General features: G+C 45.7%; 2 protein-coding genes and 1 pseudogene across 6 annotated transcripts; all 3 read left to right on the top strand.

Annotated features, from left to right (window-relative positions):
• Positions 1-317: 317 nt before the first annotated feature.
• On the top strand, positions 318-6,123 carry LOC120702556 (uncharacterized RNA-binding protein C17H9.04c-like). 5 transcript variants are annotated; one of them, XM_039986413.1, is made up of 5 exons: positions 318-661; positions 3,978-4,170; positions 4,925-5,296; positions 5,486-5,572; positions 5,799-6,123. In XM_039986413.1, exons 3-5 carry the CDS (start codon positions 4,944-4,946, stop codon positions 5,800-5,802), a joined length of 444 nt encoding a protein of 147 aa, XP_039842347.1. In that variant the 5' UTR covers positions 318-661; positions 3,978-4,170; positions 4,925-4,943; the 3' UTR covers positions 5,803-6,123. The 5 variants fall into 5 exon arrangements, with proteins under 5 accessions (XP_039842347.1, XP_039842346.1, XP_039842350.1 ...); XM_039986412.1 differs by having other exon boundaries at positions 3,973-4,170; XM_039986416.1 differs by having other exon boundaries at positions 322-661; positions 3,973-4,170; positions 5,486-5,556; positions 5,773-6,123.
• A 426-nt stretch (positions 6,124-6,549) lies between these two features.
• On the top strand, positions 6,550-10,161 carry LOC120702555 (nudix hydrolase 19, chloroplastic-like). Its single transcript, XM_039986411.1, has 6 exons — positions 6,550-7,148; positions 7,288-7,428; positions 7,595-7,699; positions 8,721-8,820; positions 9,022-9,114; positions 9,532-10,161. The coding sequence occupies exons 1-6, from the start codon at positions 6,636-6,638 to the stop codon at positions 9,795-9,797; spliced, it is 1,218 nt and encodes a 405-aa protein (XP_039842345.1). The 5' UTR covers positions 6,550-6,635; the 3' UTR covers positions 9,798-10,161.
• A 59-nt stretch (positions 10,162-10,220) lies between these two features.
• Positions 10,221-12,463, top strand: LOC120702554 (annotated as a pseudogene).
• The last annotated feature ends 4,616 nt before the right edge of the window (positions 12,464-17,079 follow it).

Here is a 17,079-nt window from a genome sequence, read left to right as displayed (position 1 = left end):
AGTATCTTGGGTTTATGCGGTAGTGATGTTAGCGTAGCCTACCCGTTTCCCTACACAGACCGCCGGTGGTTTCCCGGCGGCGGCGGCGGTGGCGGTGGCAGAAGAGCAGGCAGGTCTGGGACAATGGAGCCCATAAGCAAATCTAGCCCAGCCTCATCAGCAATCTTAAGCTACGGCCCAATCGTTCTAATAACTGGGCCTGGCCCAGTATCTGATATGTTCCGCATGGCCCATCAACGGCCCAACAGATTTCGCCACCGCCCTTCCAGGCCCAACCGGGGAGCAGCTGCGGGCGGCGTGGGGACGACGCGGCGAACGGCGCCGCCTCCGGCCGACGGTTGCCGCTGCGCGTCCCGTTCACACGACAACGGCAGGGGTCCCGCGGCCGGACTCGCCGGGGCGTCACGGCGTTCAGGCCGCGCCCTGGATTCCCCGGCCACGCAGCTAATGCTAACAGCCAGTGGCGGCGGTTGCCCCGTCGCGCCACGCCTTGCGGGGGAAGATGAGGCCGTCCCGTGGCGACGGCGCCGGAGGTGTCGCGAAAAATCCAAGAGATTCGACGGGGCGCGATGCCCGCTCGAACGCCAGCTCCGTGGGTCCATCCGCCGGCGGTTTGCGCGAGGCTCCGCCGGGAGGAAGGCGAGCCCAACAAGGTTTTCAGGTATTCAACCAAGCAGGCCCAGCCTGACCCTCCTTCGTCGTCCCCCATCAAAAGTTGCGCTGCTATTTTTCACTTCACTCTCTGAATGCAAAAGAGGAGGGGTGAGAGGTTGAACCGAGTCACTGACCCTGCCATTCTGCTTTCCGTCTTTAGGTGCCTTTTCGGTTCTTGCTGCTTTCCGTGGGATTTAGGATAAGGGGAATAAAAAGGACCAACAAGGATTTGATAGTGTTCTTTTATTAAATGGGATCCCTTTGCAATTTCGGGCCGTGGGTTTGTGTTAATCTGTCAATTTAGGACAAATCACGCGTCCAAGGGTTGTTCAAAACATCAATCAGCAGCTATTGTGTCTTTAGAAAAGACCACTGACATGCAGGATTTGGGTTGTATTGTATTACGAAAACAGAAACTGGACGGTGCATATGTGAGCTCCCTCTCAGGGAACAGGGAGTCAGGGGACATTATTCTCGCGACATGGCGAATAATACTTGCAAATCGAAATTAATCTGGAATTAGAACCTTGGCATCTTTTGCCTTTTTCAGAAAGTTGAGTGCCGTTTAGTTGCTATACACGGGCTGAACTTCACCTCCACCAGATCAAGTTGGGCCTCTTGATTTGCTCTGCCGATCAGCATTCTATGAATCGTAAACCAACATGATCTAGTGGAAACAGTATTTGCAACTGCGAACGTCTTCAATCTCTTGCTTTTCCTTTTCCGCGTCGAGTTGATGCCTCCCCAAGTCAGAAGCGCCAGAAGCGTTGGCATAACCTTGCTCTAGCATTTGTAGATGGTGCTAAAGAATCGAAGTTACAAGAAAATAATAGTTGTGATAGTGATATGTGAGTTTTTTTTTCTTTTGTATTGCCAAGGGAACACACTGTTGATGTGTCTATATGTGATTGGTGAGAGGAGGATGTGTCTATATATGAAAACCCTAAGTTTCTTAATGTTCATTTGTGACCCGATGTTCTGCATTGGTATGCAATACATCTGCACCCGTAAGTTGTGCCACGTAGGAGTAACTGCAGTGGAAAGAAGTATATACCATAGCTGATTCAAGCATATTCATTCTAAATTAGATAATATGTATAAACTTGCAAATTTGAGAACATGACCCTTTTTTAGGAAGTCCGTGAATGCTTTGTGCCATGGTGGGAGCCATATCAATTGATTACCGGTCATACTTATTCCCTCTTTGATGAACACAATATTTAATCACGGTAATTCAGCTTCTATAGTATATTCTCCTGCTGTTCTTGTTTTGCTGCTTAGTACAGTGTTTCTTCATGATATATGACTACTTTGGTTTTGGTTCTGTATAGAAACAGCAGGAGATGAAAAGAAGTACCAATCTAAATTCTAAAAAGGACAACAAAAGTAGATGCTTTTCTAGCAAATGAAACAGTACGGATGGCTGACTAGGGTTGAACATAGAACATCTTAAATTATTGTGTAAAGTGTGATTTGGGAGAATATTTGTATATCAGAATAGGTTTGTGAATGACTAAAGATCATGCACATATGTGGAGAATCGATTCTCAAAAGGCTATATATATTTTACCCCAATAATACAATCAATCTGTAGTTATGTCCATCAGCTTCTAGCATATAATCAAACATTTAGCCAACTTTAGTACTATCTTTTGGGGGCAGCTCAGCATCTAGAATGAAAAAAGTATTGCAAACCGTCAATTAAATTAGTAAAAGGACAAAAGATTTACTGAAGAAAAAAGAAGCTGAACCTGTCTTCTTTTTTTATCTTTTAAGTAATATATGCTTATTATCAAACTGTTGATTTGATCATCAATTCACCATAAATCTTGTGGGTGTTTTTTCCTTAAGTTATTCATATTATCTACTTTGCATTGTTAAGAGAACAATTTATTTTATTCTGCTCTTGGACACTGCTGAGCAAAGGTTAGCAAAGATCCATTGCATAAGCAGATTGTGCGCTTAACGGTGATAGTTCAACAAGATGATTTACTGATGTAATGATGTATGGAAATTTTAACAGAACTATTATTTATATTATTATTATGTCTTTCAATAATGTATGCATTGTATGGCATGAACCATCTTCAATTCATAATAAGAGATACTACAGGAAAGGCTAATGTAAACAACTCGATTACCTTAAATTTTCTGTAAACACATGTTGCTTAGAACTTCAATTACAGTACTTAAAATTTTTCCCAGTTAAATTGTGAATTTGTAATAGACTAATTGTTGGCCGCTCTTTTTTTTCTTCCTCTTTTGTTCTTAAATTCCTCAGGTGATGTGGCATTTTTTGTCAGGATTGGGAACATTGGGATTTCTATTAGCCACACGAAGTGTGCATCATTGCTAGATATGCACCTCCACCAGTATATTTTTGGGGGAAGAATCAAAGTATAAAGAAATATGTTCCTCGATCCTCACACCTTTGTCTCATGGAAATTATTAAAGTAACTGTCCATGGATAGCTTAGACGATAGTTTCTCCCAGAAAAGTGAGCAAAAGAGAGCACGAGAATATATATTTAGAAAGAGAGAGAGAGAGAACAAAAAAACATCTGCTTGATCAGGTCATTTAATTGATGGAAATTGTTACTCTCAAGTTGGAATATCAACTTGGCTTATGCTTATCTCATGGCTTGAAACAACTTAGATATTTATATGAAAGGATTATAAATTTGACTCATATATTTTAGTCTTGAGTCTTGACTGGTGTGGCATTTGCACACCATGCTGTGTCGTGTGTGATAGGTACCATTGGACTTCATGTGGTTTTACCCTGCATGCTCGTTTACAACTTTATTTTCTTCCCGAATGAGCCATTTGAAACTTTATAGTGGATTATACATGCCAATGCAAAGCTAGTTTGAGTGCATTTAGTTATATGAAACTGCTTAGCCCCTTTTCTGTTTTGCCTAACCACTTACTAAATTCTCTCACTAATAACGGTTTTTAAAAATATTTGACTAATTTGAGTGGAAACAATATTAGTGAATAGTTTTTTCATGAAAGGTACTTTAAGGGTGTTATATACTTTTAACCACTTTCCTACGTATATGTCGAAAATTGACACTTGCTGTTTGAATGGAAAAGTCAAAGTGGCCAAGTATATGAAAATGGATATAATATTTTATTTGCTTTTGAGTGGTTTTTATTTTATATAACTTGTAATACGTATTAAGAATTAATTAATATCCCGTGGTGTAGATCCAAGATGTAACACTGTGAAATCCTCCTATCTTTAGCATCTCTTTCCTCTTGCATATTTCAATTCTTGTTTCTGCTTTCATCTCATAGTCTTGTTCGATTTGCATAGCTCAGTTAGAAAGGCCAAGATCAAAGCATCTCCGTGCCTCCACAGCAAAGCCTAGATTCGCAATTATTGAGCTGCCTCCACTATAAAATGGGAACCAACCACAAGGAATGAACACAGCAAGCAAGCGCACAACAAGGACAACACAGCAACAGAAACCCTGGTACCAAGAAGAAAGAAGAGGCTTTGCAAGTTCACAGGGTATGTTTCGCTTCTTGTTCCTCTTTGTTATTGTGCCTCCTGTATTAGATTCAGACAGCTTGGTCCATTATCCATTCTTCTTGGAAAAGAAAAATAGATCTTTTATTGCTACTAAATATAGTATTAATTGGTTTGAACAATTAGCTCTTAATTTTAGTTAGTTGTAAAGGGTGAGTTTGTTCGCTGTATGCATGGTATATGCAATTTAATTGATGGTTTACTAAATTCCGGCACAGATAAGAATAATGAGACTTCACTTGTATGGATTGGTGTCTTGCTTCCTTGTCAGTTGGGAGTTGGGACACTAACTTAGAAATATAACTGATTGATGTACATGTCCAAATGATTGATTGGAGTGCTGTCTTGGCCTAATTTAAGGCAGCCTTTGCTTCATCACTTTCTCCGTGTCTGTCTTGTCTTGCCTTAAAATATTCTTTCTTTTTTAGTTTGTGATTGCATGCAGTACCAGCATCTAACAAAAGCTAAAAGAATCGAAGGGTTTCGTAAATGCAGTCTCATTCTTCTAGCTCCTATCTAGCTTGACCGACAGACCGTCATGGACCTCATTGCAGAGGTGCCTTGATATATTCATATATATATGTGTATATAATATTGCAGCACAACAAGGTTATTTCTATAATGTCTTTTCATATATCATACAAACTGATGAAGGAACTAGTATCTTTACTTCTGTTATACTTTTGCTGTGTATATTCTGAACCATACAACATCTTGACATATGCATGGTGTGCAGAGCTAGCTGTTTACTGCGAATGAACATCCAGAGGAAGCCTGGAGACTGGAACTGCAAGAACTGCCAGCACCTCAACTTCAGCCGCCGTGACTACTGCCAGCGCTGCCGTGAACCACGGGCGGACTTGCAATTCAGTGACGGCTATAGCACTGGTGGTGTGCTGACCTCCCTCGACATCCGCCCGGGCGACTGGTACTGCAGCTGCGGCTACCATAACTTTGCCAGCCGCAGCAGCTGCTTCAAGTGCGGCACTATCGTCAGGGACTTCCCGGCAGGGCAAGGTGCAGCTGGTGCTGAGGGTGACTTTGCTCGCGGCCGTGACAGCGCCACAGTTCGCGCTGGGTGGAAAGCTGGTGACTGGATATGCACAAGGTGATCTCCAACTATAGATGAATGATGCCTTTGTATGCATGGCAAGGAACAGTGGCATGCATGCATGTTTTACTTTTATGATGAATGCTAAATAAACAATCCAAATTTTTAAAAGTTGATCTCATGTCGTTGTTTTGGGTGAGCTTTGAAACAAAAAATTAATTTATTGTGCTCGTCAACTTTTGGCAGGCCTGGTTGCAACGTGCACAATTTCGCAAGCAGGACTGAGTGCTACAGGTGCAATGCACCAAGGGAAGCAGGTACATGTCTTGCTCAGTTTCCGGTTACGGTTTTCTCTGATGAATATATACGCGATGCATCTTTGGTTAAAAACCAAATAAAAGAGTTAATGAATCTACCAGGCCTGACCAATCAATCAATTCTGAGGTGCTGTTTTATTTCAATCAGTCTTTGTAGTAGGCATTGTTGTGATCATGCTCCATGTCCTAAAAAGGAATTGTTCTGCTTTGTAGTAGGCACCGGAAATTAAGAAACGACTGAGGTGACCGAGACCATGAGATGTGACAAGCTGCTGGTCGAGCATGGAACCGGTTGCTGTCACACACTCACCATCAGGCGTCAAGGGAGGATGAGTCTACTACTACCTACACGAGTATATTGTTGATTGCCAAGTACTGCACTACTGCTGTCCCAGAGGTTGCGAGGGTGGAGAAGTGCCCAAGCAAAGCTTTCCCATTGTTACGTGTGCTGTTTGCCCTTTTTTTTGTGTGTTGATTCAGTGACTGCTGAATCGTACGGCTTGATGTACTTTCGTAATGTATTGATCATAAACATCATATATAGTTACCCGAGTGTTTGCCTATTTACTCTGCTGGTGCATGTCTCCTACTTCATTCTTTTTTGGCTGCCCTTGAAACCTGTGCTTTACTTGAATCACTTGAAGCTCACTAGTGTGGATCTGCTTGTAACTTGTCCTGTTTGTGCAAAGCTTGTATCGTTGTAAACCTTTTGCAGCCAGGATGACACTTGAGAGGATGCTGTGCTTGTAACTTGTTTGATTTTTCATCTGCGCCTGTAAATTGTTTCAGATGCAGCTGAAGACTGCACATGCGGCCATGCCAACTTTGAAAATGGGAGCAAATTGTTTCACCGGATCGACATACCGGGCCGACGGCGAGCCTTGCCGTTTGCTGGGCTAGGAAGGCCTGGATGGGCCTCCGGCAGCGACGAAACGGGGGCCCACAAGCAAATTGATGATGGCAGCGACACTCCCCGTCCAGGTCCAGTGATTCAATCCAAGTGGCTGCCGACCCTACCCTCCTCTGCCGGGAAGAAGCTGCAGCCGGCAGCAGCTACCAGACAAACCCACCCCACCGCCATGGCCATCCATCTCCGCGCCCACGCCTTCGCGGCAAACCCGCTGCGTGGAGTCTCCGCCTCCACCACCGCCGTCTCGCCCTCCGCGGCCGCCGAGGCCCTGCGCTCCCTCCTCGACCCCAGCTCCGCCGCCGCGGGCGCCGCCAGTCCCCACCCGCCGCACCTCTCCAAGATCCTCCCTTTCCGCCGGGGCCGCCCGCTCGCGCGCTCCCCGGACCCTCCTGCCTCCGCTCCCCCTCCCGCGGCGCCGGCCTGGCGCCTCGCGTGGCTCCCACCCTCCCGCGTCCCCGGGGTGGCCCCGGACGCCTTCGTCTTCCTGGGCGCGCACGCCGAGGGGGACGGCAAGGAGGCCGCGGCGTACTGGGCCGTCGATGTCAGCGACGACGAGGGCCCGAGGGTCGACAGCGGCTCCGGGGACGGGGATGGGTCGGCGTTTGTGGACCTGAGGACGCTCATGGTGGCCACGGACTGGAGCGACAAGGACGCCATGGGGGACCTCGCCATCGCCGGACATGTATTTGGCGCTTCTTATTTTTTTTTTCAGTTCTTATTTAACCATTACTATTGCTCACTTGTAACTTAGGTACTAATATTTTTTGCCTGAGAACTCAAAGAACAAGCTTGATCTCATTTCTGAATTCTGACGCGAGCAGGCTCGGGCACTGCTGGAGTGGCACAATACGGCAAAATTTTGTGGAGCTTGTGGAGCGAAGGCTGTTCCTACAGAAGCCGGAAGGCGTAAGCAGTGCAGCAACGAGTCCTGCAAGAAGAGGATATACCCTCGAGTTGACCCAGTATGACTTGTGGTCTCTTCCTTCTAGTGTTTGTATCAGGATTTGGCCATTTGGGACTAGACATTGTGCTGCTAGTCACAATGACATTATTCTGTACTGTAGTAATATTCACACTAACAGTCTAACAGATGGCATCCACTCCTCTCATATACACGTGGTCTTGCAGGTTGTGATCATGCTGGTCATCGATAAAGAAAATGACCGTGCACTCTTAAGCCGCCAGTCAAGATTTGTGCCTCGTATGTGGAGTTGCCTTGCTGGTTTTATAGAGGTGCAAATTACTGCTTATAGAACCGTTGTTATTCACAGCTGTGTATAATACCATTTGCCTTTTGTTACGTGTTTCATTGCATTCTCTATTCTTGTCACGATCTTCTTAAACTGACTTTGGGTGTGGTAGATGTAAAAAAGGCACAACCATATGGTAAAATTTAGGTTTCCATATTTTTCTTTTTCTAAAAAATATGTTTACCTTAACAATGCAATTGCTTACTGTCAGATTATTCAATTTATGAAGGCAGCACACTGACATATCCAATAAGCTTGTGACATGTTTCACATTAACCATGCTTTTTTTCCGAATCAAGGCTACCTCTCATTTCCATTACTAGAATGGAAATACGAAGAGTTTGACTGACCAGAGATAAGATGGGAGGGAGAGGGGGGGGGGGGGGGGATGAGAGAGAAGAGTGTCACCGTTCACAGGGGGACAAACTTTCCTACCTGACTTTCAGGCAAAGGAAGGATGCCCAAGTGAACACATCCACTGCCCATGTGTCCGTTTAACCATGCTTATATGAAAATGGTTAAGCAGATTTGTCAAAATTGCTTGACAAAACACCCAGATTTAATTTGATTGCAAGGGGAAAGTAATCCTCCAGTCATAAACATGACTTGCAAACTCTACAAACATGTAAATTGAGATGTTGGGTTTGACTTTGACCTGTCAGACATGAGACATCCAGTATTTATTTATTTCATAATGAGGTAATTTTAAATATCAAACATGTTTCTGTTTAATGATCTGAACCGGGTAGCTAGTAGCCTGGGACTGGGTTCAAAAGGTTGGATTTTTTTTCCCGTAAGTGAATGGCATCGCTGCTATAATCATAAGAGTAGTGATTTTACTATGTAAATCAAATCTATTTCTGAAACTAAAAGGAAGCTCATTTCATGTTAAATATTACCCTAAAACTTATGCTCAAGTTTTAGTTTGTATTGAAATCAGCAAGTTCATTGTCTTTTTGAAAATTTGAACAAGCTTATTTACACTGCATCTGTTTTGTTTGTAGCCAGGAGAAAGCCTGGAAGAGGCAGTGAGAAGGGAAACGTGGGAAGAGACTGGTATTGAAGTCGGTCAAGTAATATATCATAGCTCCCAACCGTGGCCTGGTAATGGTCTTGTCATTTTTTTCGTTATGAAAACCATTAGAGAATGCTACTCGAAGTATTTGTCATGGCGATACTTATTCTGTCCAAAATACAGAAATATTTACACAGTGGCACAAATACTTAATTTATCAGTTGCTCTGTTTTCCTATACTGTATCTGATTCTGACAGTGTTCATCATTGCATATAATGCTGTTTTTCAGTCGGTCCAAATACTATGCCATGCCAACTTATGGTGGGTTTCTTTGCATATGCTAAATCATTGGAGATACATGTGGATAAGCAGGAGCTTGAAGGTAAAACATTATGAGGAAATAAATGTCAATTCTTTTCATTGCATTCTGTTAACTTCGCTTCCTGTTTTCTAGCATGACTGACTGGTCTGTCCATTTGTCCTGCAATACTTGCATAATTTTCTTCCTACACAACACAATACACTATTGGTGCTTGAGTATATTACAACCCTTTCACAACAGTTTAAGCTTCCTCATAAACCAGTTGGTTCATGAGTCATGACACTTGAGTACTTGATACACAAGATTGTATGCAGATTATAGAGTCCAGATATGGAACTTAGTTATACTTGTATATTGATTTCCTGTTCTGGCGATAGTTTTTAGGAATGAAAACTTTTCCAGATGTTAACCATGTAGTGACTCCGGGCAAACCATAAAACTTAACTCTCCCAAATTCTACTTTAATCGTGCATGTAGATGCCCAGTGGCACAGCCGTGAAGACATCAAGAAAGCGCTGACATTTGCAGAATATGAGAATGCTCAGAGAACCAACGCTCTAAAGGTCAATCAAATGTGCAAGGGTGCTGAGAAAGGGCAGAGCATCGCCGAAGACTTCAAAGTGGGAGGTGGCGAACCTGTTCCTATGTTCGTCCCTGGACCCTTCGCCATTGCTCATCACCTAATATCGGCATGGGCTTTCGAGGGAGCACCAAAGGTGCCTAGTTCCTTCTCAAATCTATAAGCCTGGACCCTAAGGTAGGGTTCCTATTGTTCAGATTCATTGGATGGAAGGTATAGTGAATTGGAATCCTTGCAGGCACATGAATCATGCCTTGTCGTTGCTGTGAGATTTGATATGGTAGTGGTACTATTCATTGCCAGTTGTAATATGCGGTCAAGAGAAATACTAGCTAGGTACAGGAGACTTGCCGAAGGATTTGACGTCACTGGACATTTCTATCCATTGTTTGTCAAATTTTGATGGTTTTAGTACATGGTATGTTATGTGTATAGATACAACGCAAATACACTCATGTATAGTTATTCAGAGAACTGGAACGAAGCCTGATTTTCCATCTTTACCTGAGCCCTGAGGCATTGGACAATTCATTTGTACATCTACTTTGGTAAAGTTTATTTTTTTGATCAAACGTACCTGTATTAAACTGAAAGATACGGTACAGAGACCCTTTGTTAAAGTTGTTTGCTGGTGATGGTTGCAAACACGAAGGTCTTACAAATGTATGAACCGACGCCAACCACGTTGGCCATTCAGAATTGAATTTCTTCTTTCTTTTCTGAATGAGAGCAGAGTCAAATTTTGCAGCCCGTGACGTGCCCGGATTTCAATTTCCCCTTGGAAAACCTACATCTCGTGCCCGGTGGCAACAAGCCGAGCAATAGACCCTGATTTGCCTAGTGCACAAGAGCAAGAAGCAATCTGCATCTGTGTCCAACTAATCAACACAAACCTGTAGAAATTCAGTAGCATCAGGATAGCAACAGCTGGTGGCACTTGGCAGGTAGCCTCGAGTTCGAGTGGTCTCCCTGTGCTCCTCTGCTCATTTCGTACTCCTTTCAAGCCATGGTTTATACTTTGATTGAGTGATTGACACTGACGTTCAAAGAAGACGGGAATGGTCAACGAAAACCAGTCAACCATGACTGCTACATTTGACACACTATCTGCTGCACAGGCCACAGCTGCAGCTGCAGCAGCATAATCACCTGAGCTCCGCTGCGAGCAAACATCTCTGCTGTGATCAGTGATCACCGATCAGCCATGGCGGTCGGCGTCGTCGCCGCCGAGGGCCAGGAGCGCCACTACGGCGGGCGGGTCACCGCCTTCGTCGTGCTGTCCTGCATGACCGCCGGCATGCGCGGCGTCATCTTCGGCTACGACATCGGGATCGCCGGCGGCGTGTCGTCGATGGAGCCGTTCCTGCGCAAGTTCTTCCCGGACATGTACCGGCGGATGCGCGGCGACACGCGGGTGAGCAACTACTGCAAGTTCGACAGCCAGCTGTTGACGGCCTTCACCTCCTCGCTCTACGTCGCCGGCCTGCTCACCACGTTCCTGGCCTCACGCGTCACGGCGGGGCGCGGCCGCCGCGCGTCCATGGTCCTCGGCGGCGGCGCGTTCCTGGCGGGCGCCGCCGTCGGCGGCGCCTCCGTCAACATCTACATGGTCATCCTGGGGCGGGTGCTCCTCGGCGTCGGGCTCGGGTTCGCCAACCAGGCCGTGCCCCTGTACCTGTCGGAGATGGCCCCCGCGCGGCTCCGCGGCGCCTTCAGCAACGGGTTCCAGCTCAGCGTCGGGATCGGCGCGCTCGCCGCCAACGTCATCAACTACGGCACGGAGAGGATCAGCGGCGGGTGGGGGTGGCGCGTGTCGCTGGCGTGCCGGCGGGGCTCCTCACCCTCGGCGCGCTGTTCCTGCCGGAGACGCCCAACAGCCTAGCGCAGCAGGGGAGGGACCGCCGCGACGTCGCGCGGCTGCTGCAGAGGATCCGCGGCGCCGGCGTCGACGTCGGGGACGAGCTGGACGACATCGTCGCCGCCAACGCCGCCGCCGCGGCAGCGGGGGAGGGCGGCGGCCTGCGGGGGCTCCTCCTCGAGCGACGGTACCGGCCGCAGTTGGTGATGGCGGTGATGATCCCCTTCTTCCAGAAGGTGACCGGGATCAACGCGATCGCGTTCTACGCGCCGGTGCTGCTGCGCACCATCGGCATGGGCGAGAGCGCGTCGCTGCTGTCGGCGGTGGTGACGGGCGTCGTGGGCGTGGCCGCCACGGCCGCGTCCATGCTCGCCGTCGACCGCTTCGGGCCGCGCACGCTGTTCCTCGCCGGCGGCGCGCAGATGCTGGTGTCGCAGGTGATGATCGGCGCCATCATGGCCGCGGAGCTGCGCGACAGCGGCGGCGTGAGCAAGGCGTGGGCGGGGGTCCTGATCCTGCTCATCGCCGTGTACGTGGCCGGGTTCGGGTGGTCGTGGGGGCCCCTCGGGTGGCTGGTGCCCAGCGAGATCTTCCCGCTGGAGGTGCGCGCGGCGGGGCAGGGCGTCACGGTGGCGGTGAGCTTCGCGTTCACGGTGTTCGTGGCGCAGGCGTTCCTGTCCATGCTGTGCCACATGAGGGCCGGCATCTTCTTCTTCTTCGCCGCGTGGCTCGCCGCCATGACCGCCTTCGTTTACCTGCTCCTGCCGGAGACGAAGGGGGTGCCCATCGAGCAGGTCGCCGGGGTGTGGCGCGCGCACTGGTTCTGGAGCAGGGTCGTCGGGCCCAAAGGACCCGACGACCAGGCGCGCGCGGGCGGTGGGAAACTCTGAAACGCCATGGCGCGTTTGTACCTGTATGCCAGACCAACTGTTATTATTTCAGAAACAAATAGAATTCAGAAAACTTTCATACAGGCTCTCATATAATGAGCGAGGAAGCACTGAAATTCGCGGGGTCATGATCATGCGAACGCGAATCAGGATACATGTTCAGATGCCTCCTAACTTTTTTTTTTGAAAAGTCTAGTTTATACCCTCGAACTTTCACAAAAATCCGATTTTCAACCTTCAACTACGAAATCGGATAACAGAAGTCATCCAACTGTTGAAACCGGATAAATTTGGCCCCTTAGATAGTTTTGAAGGTGGTTTTCTATTTTGTGAGAATTAAAAATATTTAATTTTAAACTAAAAATTATAAGTAATTCATTTTAAGTCAAAAAATTACGAAATGAGTATCAAAACTTTTCTAAAAATGTAATCTATCAATAGGCACAATATTTGTCAGATATTTAGATCTAAATTTTTTATATTTATAATATTTGGTTGCTTATAGTTATACCTATTACTTTTTAATAACTAAGATTCAAATAGAGCAATAATAGTTAGGTTACATTTTTAGAAAAATTTTGGTACAAGTTTCATATTGTTCCGATTTAAAATGAATTAGTTTGGATTTTCTAGATCTAATTACATTTTTATTTTTTTTAAAAAAATAAAAACCACCCGAAGGGCCAAAGTTGTCTGGTTTCGACAGTTGAATGACCTATGTTGTCCGATTTTATTACTGAAGGTTGGAAATCAGATTTTTGCAATAGTTGAAATGTGTAAATCGGACTTTTCCCTTTTTTTTTTAGAGAAACAGGCACACATGCCCTGCCCCCATCTTCATTAAGACGAAGCAACAAGTCATAAAGCAATAGAGTTCTACAAGAACTAAAAGCATTCAAAGCACCCACATCACCACCAGTGACTAAGACCAGCTCACAGAGCGCCTACGGACAAAGGTTATCCACCAGCGAACAACACAACAAAGCAAGAACCAACTGGGATAGGACTTTTAGCAAGCCCAGTGCCCTCCATCCTTCCGGTCTTCCTTCTTCAGCTTCTTGGCGAGCAGTCGATCGCCAGTGGCGTCTTGAGGGCCATCTCCAAGAAGGCACACCACTGGGCCATGACTTGTGCTAGCTGCCCCTGGAACATCGGCTTCCAATCCACCATACATAGCTAAATTCTCCGCAGAACAGTTTTCACATCTCGCCAGACCTGGTTTTTAAACACGAAATCATTTCTTGTTAGCCAGATCCCCCACAATATTCCAGCAGAGATACTGTTGGTCAAGTTCCAAGATTTTCCACAAGGCCATTTCTCGGCTAAATCAGTAAAGTTCCTAATGCAATGGCCTGGAAAGTTATGAAACAAATTCCACACATATTGGGCTACCACACAATCGAAGAAGAGATGATTAATCGATTCACATTCTAAACAAAATTGCCACTCAATAGGTTTAACAACACCTCTCCTACTCAGGTTATCCACAGTCATCAACTTGTTATTGGACAAGAGCCAAAAAAAACTTGAATCCTTGGAGGAATTTAAATTTTCCAAACAGAAGGAGTAAAGACATGCACAACTCCTCTAAAGTTAATTATAGCATATAAAGATTGAGTAGAGTATTCCCATTTGCTATCATATTGCCGAACTAAGGCATTTCCATCATTGTTATACACCACAGAAGAGACAATTTCAGTCAGTTCGAACCACCTATTCATCATTTCCTCACTAAAGTTCCTCCTAAAAGTGAGTTTCAGCTCCATACCATCCCAAACAAGAGAGAGAGAGAGAGAGAGACTCCAATCTGGTTGCAAATGCAAAACAGATCCCAAAACTGGGCTGCCAAGGGAGCAGAGCCAAACCATATATCTTCCCTAAATCTAATTTTAGTTCCATCACCCACAACCCATCTATAGCCAAAGTTCAAGGCTTTTGCTGCCCAAAAGACACCTCTCCAGAACACATAAGGTTGTGAATATGGCAGACTGAAGATATTTGTAGCATTTCTTATATATTTTTGGGTTATAATGTGTCTCCATAATTTCCCCTTTCAAAAACCTCTTCACCCAAGAGCCAAGGAGGACCATATTGAGGTCCCTCATATGAGGGATCCCCAGGCCCCCATGTTGTTTCTGCATGTTCACCATGTTCCAGTTGTCTAGATGCATCTTCCCATGGCCCTCATAGTCATTCCACATGCAGTTTGCCATGTGAGAGTTAATAAGATCGAGAGCCCATTTGGAAAACTTAAAGAAAGACAACAGGTAGATAGGCACACTTGCCAAACAAGTTTTGATCAAGACTAGTGGCCTGCATATATAGAAAAGTAACTTACCCCTCCAACCAGCTGCTCTCTTAATTATCTTGTCAATTAAAGATTGTAGGTCCTCTCTCCTAAGTTTCTGGTAATGCAGAGGGATCCCAAGATACTTGATAGGGAAAGTCCCCACAGGGCACCCGAAAACCTCTTTCAAATTCTCTACTTCCTGGTCTTCTAAATTCATAGGAACCATTTCACTTTTATCATAATTGATCCTCATACCCGACATTAACTCAAAACAAGAGAGAACATTTTTCAAGTTCTTTGCTTTTCCTATGTTTTTGTCCAACAAAAGGATAGTATCATCTGCATATTGCAGACTTGCCACCCCTTGCGGAACTAAGTCACACCCTAAGCCTTTGATTAGATGTTGCCTCTCAGCTTTCTGCAGCATTATGGTAAGAACATCCACAACAATGTTAAAGAGGATGAGGGACTGGGGGTCCCCTTTCCTCAGACCTTTACCACTGTGGAAGTGGTTACCCTCTGTGATGCCTCGTAATTCGGCATACTTTGCTCGGGGTACAACTTCAAAAAAAAACAAATGTATGCCAGATGAACATGAACTGTGGTTTCAGGAATGGGCTTTGCTACGGTACTCCAAAATAACTGTGGACCGTAGATCTTGAGGATGAAAATAAAGTATTACCTTCTAGGAGGTAATAGTATCTATATATTTAATTCTAAAAATAGAGAAAATATAGGAACTAACTTCCTATTTGTAGGATCAAGAACATCGACTAGAGGGGGGTGAATAGGCGGTTTAAAATCTAAAACCAATAACACTAGAGAAATTTAATTAGTAACAAAGGAAAGCCCTATGTCATGCTATTACTATCTCTAGATGGGTTTGCAACCTAGGGTGACAAGACACAAATCAAGCTATAGTAAAGTAAATTGCTCAAAGTAAAGACAAGAATAAAAGTGAGCAAGAGAAGTAACCAAGCTTGACACAAGAATATATCCCGTGGTGTCGATGACTTGCCGGTCACCCCTAATCCACGTTGAGGTGGATTCCAAGAATCAACCGCTCCTCTATCAAGAACCTCTTGATCTTGAGCCGGCTTGAAACAAGGAACCGCTCCACACCTCGATTCCACTAGAGTTGCTCTTCACCACTCCGGTGAGGTGAGCACAAGACCTCTAACAAACGAATTCGGGGCTCCTCAACAATCTCCTTGGAGGTGCTCCACGAAATCCTCTTCTCCAAGCCGTCTAGGGAGCGGCAACTCCCAAGAGTAACAAATTGATGACGCTTGCTTGAAGTTTCCCTAATGCCACTAAGCTCAAACTCTTGATGCAATGCACTAGGAAGCTCTCACACTCTCAAGAATGCAATCTCTAAGCAAGTGTGTGAGAGAGAGGGATGCCTTAGCTCTAATGTGTCAAGAATGCTGTCCAAATGGCCAAGAGACACACCTAATGGCCGGGCATTGGGTATATATAGACACCCCTTCAAAAACTAGCCGTTACACTCTTTTCTGCGAAGTCGCGGACCGTCCGCGTTTCAAAAACCGGACTGTGAAAGCAAGCACACTCCTTTCAGGCCATTCAAGAATGACAATGCTTTTCTTTTGAGGCATCTGACTCCTTTCCCTGGAGATGATATGGATGCTGAAGCACAGGGGCAAGATGATAGTGATGATGATGCTCATATGGGAGCAGCTGCAGCTCAGCATGCCATGCCACCACCGCATCCTCCAGTACAGCAGCAGTGGGCCCCTCCAGCTGGCTACTTTGAGCCATACTTTGCATCCATGCAGGAGAGCATGTCCTCTCAGATTGCGGGGTTGGCTAGTCAGATGCAAAATCAAATGAACCTTAACTTTCAGAACATGCAGCAGCAGATGCTCCAGCCCATGATGGCTCAGATGCAGGGGTTTCATGAGAGTTTACACTCAGATATAGCAACTCTTGACTCACGTTTTGAGGATTTGCCCTCTTCTGAGCAGTTTGAGCAGCTTGAGCAGAGGCAGGAGCAGCTAGAGCAGCGATTTGATTCTTTCAGCACAGCCTTCACAGGGTTTACTGACCACTTCTACTCAGTGTTTCCGGCTCCAGTGCCGCCTCCGGAGTTCTACCCGCACCAGCCGTTCTACCCACCGCCACCTCCTCCACCGCCAATGGTTTGACTTTCTTGGCAATTGATGCCAAAGGGGGAGAAAGTGCTTTGGAGTGCTTGGATCTAGGGGGAGCTCATGGACTTCTCATGGAGATCATTCGCTTTCGGCTTCCGCTTGCCACTCATGCTTATTTGTGTTGAACTATTGCTTTACTTATTTATGTTTGATCGGTTTGAGACCTGTGTTTGGATTTGAACATTTGGCTTGAAATGTGTGATGAACTATGATAGTTTGTGCTACTCTTATCTTTT

Source organism: Panicum virgatum, chromosome 4K (genome assembly GCF_016808335.1).
Source record: "Panicum virgatum strain AP13 chromosome 4K, P.virgatum_v5, whole genome shotgun sequence".
Classification (NCBI taxonomy): domain Eukaryota; kingdom Viridiplantae; phylum Streptophyta; class Magnoliopsida; order Poales; family Poaceae; genus Panicum; species Panicum virgatum.
The sequence above is the reverse complement of the archived record's forward strand: the minus strand, read 5'-3'. Positions and strand labels throughout refer to the sequence as shown.